The sequence below is a fragment of the Bison bison genome, unplaced genomic scaffold (assembly GCF_000754665.1).
Source record: "Bison bison bison isolate TAMUID 2011002044 unplaced genomic scaffold, Bison_UMD1.0 scf7180017864390, whole genome shotgun sequence".
NCBI classification, from domain to species: Eukaryota; Metazoa; Chordata; class Mammalia; order Artiodactyla; family Bovidae; genus Bison; species Bison bison.
In genome coordinates, this window is record NW_011494962.1 from 939,639 (window position 1) to 953,298 (window position 13,660).

Consider the following 13,660-nt stretch of genomic DNA (forward strand, 5'->3'; position numbering starts at 1 on the left):
GCAAACAGTGGAAACAGTGTCAGTCTTTGTTTTTTGGGGGCTCCAAAATCACTGCAGATGGTGACTGCAGCCATGAAATTAAAAGACGCTTACTCCTTGGAAGGAAAGCTATGGCCAATCTAGATAGCATATTGAAAAGCAAAGATATTACTTTGCCAACAAAGGTACATCTAGTCAAGGCTATGGTTTTTCCAGTGGTCATGTATGGATGTGAGAGTTGGACTGTGAAGAAGGCTGAGCGCCGAAGAATTGATGCTTTGGAACTGTGGTGTTGGAGAAGACTCTTGAGAGTCCCTTGGACTGCAAGAAGATCCAACCAGTCCATTCTGAAGGAGATCAGCCCTGGGATTTCTTTGGAAGGAATGATGCTAAAGCTGAAAGTCCAGTGCTTTGGCCACTTCATGTGAAGAGTTGACTCATTGGAAAAGACTCTGGTGCTGGGAAGGATTGGGGGCAGGAGGAGAAGGGGATGACAGAGGATGAGATGGCTGGATGGCATCACTGACTCCATGGATGTGAGTTTGAGTGAACTCTGGGAGTTGGTGATGGACAGGGAGGCCTGGCGTGCTGCTATTCATGGGGTCACAAAGAGTTGGACACGACTTAGTGACTGAACTGAATTGAAGCTAAAATAATGCTAGAATTGTCAAAATGTTTTAAGTGTTTTCTATTCCACCAAGAGTTAAATTATTTTGGGAAAATGAATTTTATTTAAATGTGAATAATTCATTGATTAGTATTTGTAGTTTTGTTTTTTAGTGACTATAGCAGATTTAAATTATTTGGGAATTAATTACCCACTAATAATAAATGCTGAGAACTGTGAAAATTTGCATGCACCGTCTAATGATGAAAAATAGTACTTACCTTAGAACAGAAAGAGTTGATAAAGAGACATCACAAGTGTCTATAAATAATAGTTCCAAAATAGCATGTAAAATGTAAATATAAAATGAATGTAAAATGTAATAAAGTCCACTGGAAATAATTAAAAGCACTTGAAGCTACTTTAAAAAAAAAAAAACAATAAATGATGTATTCAAGTATGTCTGTGACAAAGCATGGGTTGAGTAAAACTGGTCTTTAGTGAAAATATGTTAGGTATCTTGTGTAATTTAAGGTAAGATTGATGACATGCCCAATCTAGAGATGATACAGAGCTAAACTGAGCAGCAGTAAAACAGTTTCCTGTGTGGCTACATCCAGAGCACTCTTATTCTTGAATTCTGCTCTCACCTGTCAGAGTCTCTCATATGACAGGCAAAGGCATTATTAGCCTGTGTATTTCTTTTCTTGGCTTACTTTCTGGGCTCTTGATGATCAAAATTCTTAAATTCAAACTGCTGTGATAAAAGATAAGATTGCTTCTTCCGAGGATATAGACACACACTCAAGTTCAGACGCTGTCTTCTAAAAATCAGGTATTTGTTAATTTCCCAGATTTCTATTGTTTCTCAACGTGTATTTTTGGAATTTTGAGTGAATTTGGATCAAATAAACTGAAGTTATAGATGCAAAGACAAACTTGTATATCAATATGTAGATATGTTTTAAAAATAATAATATAATTTTATATGATTATATATAATTTTCAATCATATATATATATACATTTATATATCTCTATAAATATCACTTGGGAGAAAAGGAAATAAAAGTATTATTATCACTGATACTATTTAATTTGACATTTTATGATACCTTGACATTATTAACTGGAATAAATTTGAGGTTTAAAGAAAATAAATGAGGAAATATAAAATTCCAAAAGGGTAAAGCATAATTAGACATAATTGAACTATGCATAAATTGGATATATTATCCTTTAGTAATAGCATAAAAATTTTTCACAATGATTCCTATCAAATTTTCTAAAATGTTTAATCATGAAAAGTATTTTTCAAATTATTTCAGATTAAAGTTTAATACACAAACTGTTACTTTTTATACTTCATATAGAAAGCTAATGAACAATTAAAGCAATAACAAAGGTTAATAAGATGTATTAAGAAATTCACAATACATTGGGGACACGTTAATGAAAGATAAGATAAGGTAAAAGGAGATAACTAATTGGATGGTGATAAACGAAAAATAATGAGAAAAATTGGAAAAAGAGATTAATTGTTATTGGAGGATCTGGAAATTTTATTAAAGGTGGTAGAATTTGATCTACAGATTCATTATGAGCAAATAGAGGAGGAAAATGTACTTGAGAAGGAAGAATTTGAGCAAAACACTGAAATTGGAGAAGTGCTTGTGGTATGTTGAGAAAGAACAAATGTGTCAGTGGAATTATGGGGAAAATGAAAATAAATTGAGTTGAAAGATAAGACTAGAAAGAAAGCAGGAACAGGTGAAATTGTGAAAGAATGGAAGTGCCAAGCTATAAGAATAAATTTCAGTCGAAAGAATTCAGTAAAGCCATCAGATCATCTTTTGCATTTTTACTTATAAATAAATGATATTAACAGATTTGCAATTGTGAGTAGATAATATTTAAAAGGCCAAAAGTAATATACTATAGCAACTACTTTGCGTGTGTGCTCAGTCGCTCAGCTGTGTCCATCTCTTTGTGACCCCATGGACTACAGCCCCCCAGGATCCTCTGTCCAGGGAATTTTCCCCCATGAATGCTGTAGTGGGTTGCCATTTCATCCTCCAAAGGATCTTCCTGACCCAGGGATTAGACCTGCTTCTCCTGCATTGGCAGGTGGATTCTTTACCACTGAGCAACTTGAGAAGTCCTACGAACTCATTAAGCAACAGTTAAAAATTAATATTTCTTCATTCTTAAAATATTTTCATATTTGTAATTGTATTCTAACCAATTAGAATTCACTAGTTATTCAAATTCAATCCCAATATCATTTTATTCAATACCAATTTTACTTATGGATTTCACAATTTACATGAATTTAAAATGAATTTTTTTGTTCATTTTCTTGTATCTCTGCCTTTCAGTAATGAGTGAAGAAGTTGTAACTTACTCCGATTTGCTATTTCAACCATCATCTCAGCCACAGAGGGGACAAAGACTTGAAACTACCAAGAGAAAAGGTCTTTCATGTTTTCTACTTAAAAAATACGCAGAATTATTCATTATCATGCTTATATGCACACACACATGATCTAAATTTTTTTTTCTTACTAAACAAAGAAAATAAGTGCTTTTGAGGGAAGATTATATTTTTCCCCATGAGAGTCATCACTGTAACTATGTTGTAAACATAATATCAGCATTTTTAGACTGAATGAAATGTTTGAGGATCGAGATATGCTGTTTATCATTTTCTATCATTTAAGATATCAACACTATATAGTAGGATATTTGGAAAATAGAGAAGTGAGAAAATGAAGAGATAATTTCATTATTCTAACGCAGTTGCTGTGAATTAGGGACTACTTTTCTTGTTTTCCTGGTTTGTGTATTTGCTGGCATAGTGTGTTCAAAGTGTACTTTTTCAAGTGCCGTGCTTCTTGATACACAAACGCCAATGTTATTACTTTACTGGTGCGTATGATTATAGGGATTCAATGATATATCTTCCTATCATTTAAAATTTGCTTTCATTTGTACTTTTCCTATTGCTAATTTGCAGTCCTCATATGTTTTAAATCAATATGTAGAATGATTAGAAGTGAGCTGTGTATCAGTGTCCTAGTTCTATTTTGTCTTACATCAAATGGATATTCAATACTTTGGCTAAGATGTATTATTTTAATGGGAACCTCAATTGATTACTTTCCAAATTTTTAGATTGTTAATTATTACAATATGGTTTATGATATACAGATTCACCATGAGGTTAATTAAGAAGTATTTTTAAATTTTGCTTAATATATTGTCAACAAATTTTTAAAGACCCCTTAATACCTAATACACTCTGCTTGTTATAGATTCAGAAATTGTTTTCTTTTTAAAATTCTGATGAACAATTCATCTTACCAGTGTCTGTACTTCTTATCAATGCAGCTACTAGTAGATTTGTATGGGAAAACCTACTGGTTTGGGAAAACTTTATTAATGATATTACTAATTGTATGTATGTGCATAAGTATGTATACAGTGACATACTTCACCACAGTTCATATTTTACCATGGATCAAACAGAACGACTTAGAGCCATCATCCTGTCTTTAAGTTTATTTTTACCTAATAAAGCTTCTTAGATTTTCACTGTCTATAAAGTTCTTTCACAGATGGAAATCAATTACCAAAAAACTCCAAAAGGTAAGTTTCATGCTTATACCCAATATAAAAATATAAACAGAGACATGATAGTTAAATGTTCTAGAGATTAGAGTATGTAATTGATGGAAATCAATTTTTAGCTGAAAAGACCCAAGCTTTTTCTTCTTCTGATGACAACAGGTGGATTTTCTGTCCCTTCCTTTGTGGCATGTATCCTGTATTGGTGGATTTTGTGTGTGAGGAAGTTTCTTCTCTCTACTCCAGCTAAGGTCCTCTGCTTTGTACAATTTCAGGATATTGGGAAGAAGCTGGTTTTCTGTCTCTTCTCTAGAAGCAGATGGCTTTTGCCTACTGTCAATGCAGGGTACAGGGTGGGCTTGTTGTTGTTTTTTAGTCACTAAATTGTGTCTGATCCTTCACGACCCCATGGGCTACAGCTCTTCTGGCTTCCCTGTGCTTCACTACCTTCTGGAGCTTGCTCAAACTCATGTCTATTGAGTTGGTGATGCCATCCAACCATCTCATCCTCTGTTGTACCCTTCTCCTCCTGCCTTTAGTCTTTCCCAGCATCAGGGTCTTTTCCAATGTGTCTGCTGTTTACATCAGGTGGCCAAAGAATTGAAACTTCAGCTTTCATCATCAGTCCTTCCAATGAATATTCAGTGTTGATTTCCTTTAGAATTGATTGGTTTGATTGCCTTGCTGTCCAAGGGACTCTCAAAAGTCTCTATCACCACAATTTGAAAGCATCAATTCTTTGTCCTTCAGCTTTCTTTGTGGTCCAACTCACATATCCATACATGACTACTGGAAAAACTATAGCTTTGACTAGATGGACCTTTGTCAGCAAAGTAATGCCTCTGCTTTTTAATACACTGTCTAGGTTTGTCATAGCTTTACAGGTTTCTGAGGAGGTTGGGAAGGTGACCTGGTATTCCTATCTCTTTAAGAATTTTCATACAGTCAAAGGCTTTAGTGTAGTCAATGAAGCAGAAGTAGATGTTTTTCTGGAACACCTTTGCTTTTTCTATGATACAACAGATATTGGCAGTTTGATCTCTGATACTTCTGCCTTGAAGTCTGCTTTTAGCCTTGAAGATTTGTTGAAATACTTTACTCTAATATGGCTTCCACTTTTCTTCCTATGCTTTGCCAAAGGTGAAGTAGAGTTTGCGTGCTGTCTTTCCATAGAGTCGGGGCTTTATCTCTTTAGAATTCAGATCACCTGATCACTTTATCAATTCAACTGCCTCATTCTCTCAATATGTTATGATTTTGTAGATTGCCTTCCTTTTCTCTATTTTTAGGATGTGAGCTACATTGCTATAGAGTTTACTGCACCTTAAACAGAAGCAGAACTCTGAATAAACATTTAGAGTTGATGTTACAAGATGTCTTCATCTCTCTCTATATAGATCACCCTACTCCACTTTCTTCATGGAAATATGTTGCTGTGTTTCTGTGGATCATTTTCCTGGGGCTTCTTCTGTCTGTTGGATACTTGGTCATTGAGTGTAAGTCAAAATATGAAATAGAAGTCTACTTTTCCATTATTCACGTAGTGAAATGTGTTGAAGATAATACATCATTTTGACCAGTTCTATTTTTTAAAAAAGTAAATATTCTCTGAACAAAACTTAATTTCTTAGAGACATATAAAAATGTTGTCCACTTTTAAGCATATCAAGAATATTACATACTGCCTTACTATTTGTTCTCATGTTTCCTTTACCAGAAATACCTTTAAAATTTTTTTCTCTGTGATGGACTCTGTGGGATGGGGGCGGGGATGATTTGGGAGAATGGCACTAAAACATGTATAATATCATATAAGAAACGAATCACCAGTCCAGGTTCGATGCAGGATACAGGAAGCTTGGGGCTGGTGCACTGGGATGACCTAGAGGGATGGTATGGGGAGGGAGGTGGGAGGGGGGTTCAGGATGGGGAACACGTGTACACCCATGGCAGATGCATGTTGATGTATGGCAAAACCAATACAATATTGTAAAGTAAATAATAATAATAATAATAAAATAAAAAAAGAAAAAGCTTTCTTATACTGTTATCAGAACAATATTTCTTTCTTCTTTGATTTATGGCTGTGTAAACTTGTATATGTACTATAATTTGATTTTCATGATTATGACTTTATTACATTTAAGTTCTTTGAAGTAAATGATGCTTCATTCATCATTTTTGTAGCTCTGAATTCAGCACAATGTTTTACCTATAGAAATGTGTCATATTTTTCTTTTTGAGTTTAAAACTGACCTTTCTGAGTTCTCTTCAGTGAATAAAAAGCCATTTCAACCAGAAGGATGTCCAAGAAATAGCTCCTCCAATACAGAAGCAAATAAAACAGGTAATTTTGGATGAGTCCCTGAGTCATAATTTTATTTGCAGGAGATAAGAGACAATTAACTGTTTTGTTTAATGCATGTAACTGGATATGTGTAAATATATATATGTCAAATCTATTAAGACTCAAATGATGATGGCACTATTAAATGACAACCTGAAGTTAAATAAAATATTTCCACAAGGTATCATAATTTTGGGGCTTATCTATATGATTTCATTTATGTATTTCTTATTGTCTTATTTTTGAAACTTACAGCTTTTTAAAGATAATTATATTCATATTTTATTTTCATGTGAAAACAAAGAAAGAATATTATGTTGATAATTTTAATAGTCATATACACTGAATAGTTTTCCTGACACATTTCTAATTTTGTCATTAAAAATTATTTCCTAGTATACAGCTTATGAATCTAAATGTTTTCAATGAATTGAGTTATTAACTTAAGAAAAATTTAACACTAAATTTAAGTGCACACAGCCTATAATGTAAAAATAAAAAAGTGTTTTTGTTTGTAGATAGTAGATTTGCTATGTCAACTTACAGATGTAATTTGCACTGATGGAAATCATTCAGTTATATTTTAAATTTTTAATAGTTTGGAAATACCCTACTTGTTCAAACAACTGGCATCAGTATGGAGAAAACTGCTACTATTTTTCAAGAAACAGTGTTCCTTGGAAGGAATGTCACCATTATTGCACCAATTTACATTCTGAATTTCTTAAGTCAAATACTGAAGAAGAGATGGTAAGGACGAGATTTTGTTTTATAAATTTTGGTATCAGAAAATTTTAGGATGACAGCAATCACTTGGGTTTTGTATTCTTCTGAATTACTTTCCATAGTGTAGTCACCAAAATCTCTGCAATTTGTAATTTTGAATGTGTATTTCAATAAAACCTGAGTGGTTTTCCTCTAGCACTTGGGGTAAAGTCTAAGTAAAACATAGATAAGATCACTTGTAGTCTGATTTCTGCCTATTTCTCTGTCTTCTTCTGTTGTTAGGGACTCTCCATCACACTGTTCTAAGGAAAGTGTGCCATGGTCTCCAACTGCATTGAAGTTATTTACATTGATCACGGTCCGCTTAAGCTCTTTTATGTCCTTGTTCTGTTTACCTGTGACAAATTTTATTTCCTCTACCTCCTATCCCAAACTATCATCTCTCAGTTAATACATCTTGTTTTAAGATTTTAGCTTACTAGACGATCCACTTGGAAAATGTCCTTAGTTCACTAAAATCTGTTAAAATTCCCTGTTAATTATTTCTCTCCTTCAATCCTGTATTTCTGTTCTTGTACCATGTGTCAATACTACTTATTACATAAGTCAATGAATACTATTCATTTTTTCAGTGCCTAATTTGAGCAACTACAGTTTTAAAATTTCATGCTTACTTTTACAACCCATAACTTAAGAAAATGACTAGAATGATATATGTACCAAAAAAATTACTCAGTGAATAAATGAGTTATTAGCTCTGAGCATCCAGCCTATATCTGAAGAATTTAGGGTTAATCCCTCCAGATTCTTTCAATATAAAGAACAGAGAATCCAAAGAGAAGTAAAATATACATATTTAAACTATTATATTCCTCTTTTGCAAGAAAAGTTCCACTTTTTGATTTATTTTCCTCTTCCTTTCTGCAGAATTTTATAATAAAATTGTCAAAAATGCAATGCGGTTTGCAAAAAGAAAAGTTTTCAATTAGTTTATACTACAGCAATAAACAACTGAACTGGGTTTGGCTAGATGATACAAAACTTACCCTGGACAAGTAAGTCTCTTGCTTTTTAAAATTTCAGTACAGAACAATATTATTTTCTTCCATATAGAAATATTTAATGTGGATCTGGGTAGCATTTATAATAGATGCACCTGTAAGAAATCAATAAGTAAAAGATAGGAAAGATGGAAAGCAAGGAATAAAATACTTAGTAACATACCAAATACTATACTAAATTAAATATGTTCCTTTCAAAGCTCATTGAAATTGCTTATTGAAGTATAATTATTTTGCATTTTAGTAAAAGATAATTGAATAAATAAACTTGCATAAGATTACAAAGTGAGTAAGCTTCAGATTTGTCATTTTAATTTCAGTGTAGTTTGTCTGACTGCAAGACATGTGCATGTATTGAAATTTTCTTAAAATGTGCTCTCTAATTCTCCAGGACTCACCTAGTGTACTTTGTATAGTTTGCTGTCAGAAAAAAATCACTATGAACTGGGTGGCTTAACACAACAGAAATGTATTCTCTCAAGCAGAGGGAACAGAGGTTTGAAATCAAGATCTTGGTAGAGTTGGTTTTTTACTGGAAAGATCCTTTGTCTGAAGGAGCTTGCTAAACTTTTCCAGAGAGAAAGCTAACTGTTGTTGATGATGAAAAACATTTATTTGTTCTGTAAATACTGTGGAACTTGTTTATAAAAATATTACTGTATAAAGGAAATACAGTAAACCTGCATGAAAATACAAAATATTCTGCCAATCCTTGGCATCATTTAAAGACAAGTCAGTCCTCTGTATCTGCGGGTTCTGAATTCTCAAGTTCAACCAACCATGTAGACACAGAGGACTGCCTGGGATTTGAGCATCTGTGGACTATGTTATCTTGGGGATCCTAGAAGAATCTCCCCACTCCCCACATCCTGAGTACAAAGAGACAACTGTCTATACCTCCAACTTCCTTTGCACCTTCTCTGCATCTCTCTGTGTATGTTGCTCTCCCATAAGGATATTCTGATTGGATTTAGGGTATAATCCAATATGGTTTCATCATGACAGTAGTCTTTTTTTTTTCAATTTATTTATTTATTAAAAATTTTTAAATTTTGTTTATTTTTAATTGAAGGATAATTGCTTTACAGAATTTTTCTGTTTTCTGTCAAACCTCAACATGAATCAGCCATAAATATACATATATCCCCTACCTCTTGAAGCTCCCTCCCATCACCCTGCCCATCCCACCGCTCTAGGTTGATACAGAGACCCTGTTTGAGTTCCCTGAGACATACAGCAAATTCCCATGGGCTATCTGTTTTCCATACGGTAATGTAAGTTTCCATGCTACTCTTTCCATACATACCACCCTCTCCTCCACTCTCCCCATGTCCATAAATCTGTTCTTTATGTCTGTTTCTCCATTGCTGCCCTGCAAATAAATTCTTCAGTACTATCTTTCCAGATTCTGTATATATGTGTTAGTATAAAATATTTATCTTTCTCTTTCTGGCTTACTACACTCTGTATAATAGGCTCTAGGTTTGTCCACCTCATTAGAATGGACTCAAATGCAATTCTTTATGGCTGAGTAATATACCATTGTGTATATGTACCACTACTTCTTTATCCATTCATCTGTTGATGGACGTCTAAGTTGCTTCCTTATTCTAGCTATTGTAAATAGTGCTGCAGTGGACATCGGGGTACATGTGTCTTTTTCAATTTTGGTTTCCTCAGGGTATATGCCTAGGAGTGGGAAGGCAGGGTCATATAGTGGTTTTATATCTAATTTTTAAAGCATTCTCCATACCACCTTCCATAATGGCTGTATGAATTTACATTCCCACCAACAGGGCAAAGAGTTTTCCTTTTCTTCACACCCTCTCCAACATTTATTGTTTGTAGACTTTTTGATGATGGCCATTCTGACCAGTGTGAGGTGGTATCTCATTGTAGTTTTGATTTACATTTCTCTAATAATAAGTGATGTTGAGCATCTTTTCATGTGTTTGTTAGCCATCTCTATGTCTTCTAGGAGAAACGTCTATTTAGGTCTTTTCCCCACTCTTTGATTGGGTTGTTTGTTTTTCTGGTATTGAATTATAGGCATTGCTTGTATACTTTGGAAATTAATCATTTGTCAATTGTTCCATTTGCTATTATTTTCTCCAATTTTCAGGGTTATCTTTTCACCTTGTGTATAATTTCCTTTTGCTGTGCAAATCTTTTAAGTTTAATCAGGTTCCACTTGTTTACTTTTGTTTTTGTTTCCGTTATTCTAGAAGGTGAGTCATAGAGGATTTTGCTTTGATTTATGTCATCGAGTGTTCTGCCTATGTTTTCCTCTAACAGTTTTATAGTTTTGGGTCTTACATTTAGTTCTTTAATCCATTTTTAAGATGCAAAAATCATCAACAAAATTCTAGGAGACAGAATCCAACAACACATTAAAAAGATCACACACCATGAGCAAGTTGGGTTTACTTCAGGGATGCAAGGATTCTTCAATATACACAAATTAATCAATGTAATACACCATACTGATAAATTGAAAAATAAAAACCATGTAATAATCTCAATCAGTTCAGTTCAGTCACTCAGGCGTGTCCGACTCTTTGTTGACCCCATGAGTCACAGCACGCCAGGTCTCCTTGTCCATCACCAACTCCCAGAGTCCACCCAAACCCATGTCCATCGAGTTGATGATGCCATACAGCCATCTCATCCTCTGTCGTCCCCTTTTCCTCCTGCCCCCAATCCCTCCCAGCATCAGAGTCTTTTCCAATGAGTTAACTCTTCGCATGAGGTGGCCAATAATCTCAATAGATGCAGAAAAAGGCTTTGACAAAATTCAACACCCATTTATGATTAAAACTCTTCAAAAGATAGGTGTAGAAGGAAGCTACCTCAATGTAGTAAAGACCATATATGATAAGCTCACATAAAACATTACTCTCAATGGTGAAAAACTGTAAGCATTCCCCCTAAGATCAGGAATAAGACAAGGATGTCCACTCTCACCACTATTATTCAACTTAGTTTTGGAAGTCCTAGCTATAGCAATCAGAGAAGAAAAAGAAATAAAAGGAATCCAGATCAGAAAAGAAGAAGCAAAGCTCTCAGTTTGCAGATGACATGATACTATACATAGAAAGCCCTAAAGATACTATCAGAAAATTACTAGAGCTAATCAGTGAATTTAGAAAAGTCACAGGATAAAAAATCAATACACAGAAATCACTTGTATTCCTATATACTAACAATAAAAGTCAGAAAAAGAAATTAAGGAATCAATCCCATTCACCATTGCAACAAAAAGAATTAAATATCTAGGAATAAACCTACCCAAGGATGGACAGGGAGGCCTGGCATGCTGTGGTTCATGTCTGACAAAGAGTCGGACACAACTGAGCAACTGAACTGAACTGAACTGAAGGAAACAAAAGAACTGTATACATAAAATTATGACACTGATGAATTAAATCAGGAGATATATTCCATGTTCCTGGGTAGGAAGAATCAATATTGTTGATCTCTATAAAATTACCAATAGTATTTTTCACAGAACTAGAACAAAAAATTTCACAATTCATACAGAAACACAAAAGACCCCAAATAGCCAAAGCGGTCTTGAGAAAGAAGAATGAAGCTGGAGGAATCAACCTTCCTGACTTCAGATTATACTACAAAGCTACAGTCATCAAAACAGTATAATACAGGCACAAAAACAGAACATAGGCCAATGGAACAAGATAGAAAGCCCAGAAATAAATCCATGCACCTATGGGTACCTTATTTTTGACAAAGGAGGCAAGAATATACAATAGGGCAAAGATGGCCTTTTCAATAAGTGATGCTAGGAAAACTGGATACCTACATGTAAAAGAATGAAATTATAACACTTCTGAACACCATACACAGTAACCCCAGATATGCAGATGACACCACCGAAAGTGAAGAGGAACTAAAAAGCCTCTGGATGAAAGTGAAAGAGGAGAGTAAAAAAGTTGGCTTAAAGCTCAACATTCAGAAAACTAAGATCATGGCATCAGTCACTCAGTTGTGTCTGACTTTTTGCAACCCCATGAACCGCAGCACGCCGGCCTCCCTGTCCATCACCAACTCCTGGAGTCCACCCAAACCCATGTCCATCGAGTCAGTGATGCCATCCAACCATCTCATCCTCTGTCGTCCCCTTCTCTTCCTGCTCTCAATCTTTCCCAGCATCAGGGTCTTTTCCAATGAGTCAGATCTTCACATCAGGTAGCCAAAGTATCGGACTTTCAGCTTCAACATCAGTCCTTCCAACGAACACCCAGGACTGATCTCCTTTAGAATGGACTGGTTGGATCTCCTTGCAGTCCAAGGGACTCTCAAGAGTCTTCTCCAACACCACAGTTCAAAAGCATCAATTCTGCGCTCAGCTTTCTTTATAGTCCAACTCTCACATCCATACATGACCACTGGAAAAACCATAGCATTGATTAGATGGACCTATGTTGGCAAAGTGATGTCTCTGCTTTTTAATATGCTGTGTAGGTTGGTCATAACTTTCCTTCCAAAGAGTAAGCGTCTTTTAGTTTCATGGCTGCAATCACCATCTGCAGTGATTTTGGAGCCCAGAAATATAAAGTCAGCCACCGTTTCCACTATTTCCCCATCTATTTGCCATGAAGTGATGGGACAGGATGCCATGATCTTAGTTTTCTGAATGTTGAGCTTGAAGCCAACTTTTTAACTCTCCGCTTTCACTTTCATCAAGAGACTCTTTAGTTCTTCATTTTCTGCCATAAGAATGGTGTCATCTGCCTATCTGATATTATTGATATTTCTCCTGGCAATCTTGATTCCAGCTGTGCTTTCTCAAGCTCAGTATTTCTCATGATGTACTCTGCATATAAGTTAAATAAGTAGGATGACAGTATACAGCCTTGAGGTACTACTTTTCCTCTTTGGAACCAGTCTGTTTTTCCATGTCCAGTACTAATAGTTGTTTCCTGACCTGCATACAGCTTTCTCAGGAGGCAGGTCAGGTGGTCTCGTATTCCCATCTTTTGAAGAATTTTCCACAGTTTATTGTGATCAACACAGTCAAAGGCTTTGGCATAGTCAATAAAGCAGAAATAGATGCTTTTCTGGAACTCTATTGCTTTTTCGATGATCCAGTGGATGTTGGAAATTTGATCTCTGGTTCCTCTACCTTTTCTAAAACCAGCTTGAACATCTGGAAGTTCACAGTTCATGTATTGCTGAAGCCTGGCTTGGAGAATTTTGAGCATTACTTTACTAGTGTGTGAGATGAGTGCAATTGTGTGGTAGTTTGAGCATTCTTTGGCATTGCCTTTCTTTGGGGTTGGAATAAAAACTGAC

The 13,660-nt window shown here is 35.0% G+C and overlaps 2 protein-coding genes across 2 annotated transcripts in view; both read left to right on the forward strand.

The window, feature by feature from the left end:
• Positions 1–3,864, forward strand: part of LOC105002137 (natural killer cells antigen CD94) — a 23,804-nt gene extending 19,940 nt beyond the window's left edge. Inside the window, exon 8 of the transcript XR_826919.1 lies at positions 2,965–3,864. The gene's annotated coding sequence lies outside the window, so the exon portion shown is untranslated. The remainder of the gene's footprint in view (positions 1–2,964) is intronic.
• Positions 3,865–5,281: 1,417 nt separating this feature from the next.
• The window catches only part of LOC105002138 (killer cell lectin-like receptor subfamily B member 1B allele A), a 10,210-nt gene continuing 1,831 nt past the window's right edge, over positions 5,282–13,660 (forward strand). Inside the window, exons 1-4 of the mRNA XM_010858648.1 lie at positions 5,282–5,709; positions 6,489–6,560; positions 7,159–7,310; positions 8,214–8,341. Of these exons, the coding sequence (XP_010856950.1) occupies positions 5,577–5,709; positions 6,489–6,560; positions 7,159–7,310; positions 8,214–8,341 (485 nt within the window). The 5' untranslated portion in view covers positions 5,282–5,576. The remainder of the gene's footprint in view (positions 5,710–6,488; positions 6,561–7,158; positions 7,311–8,213; positions 8,342–13,660) is intronic.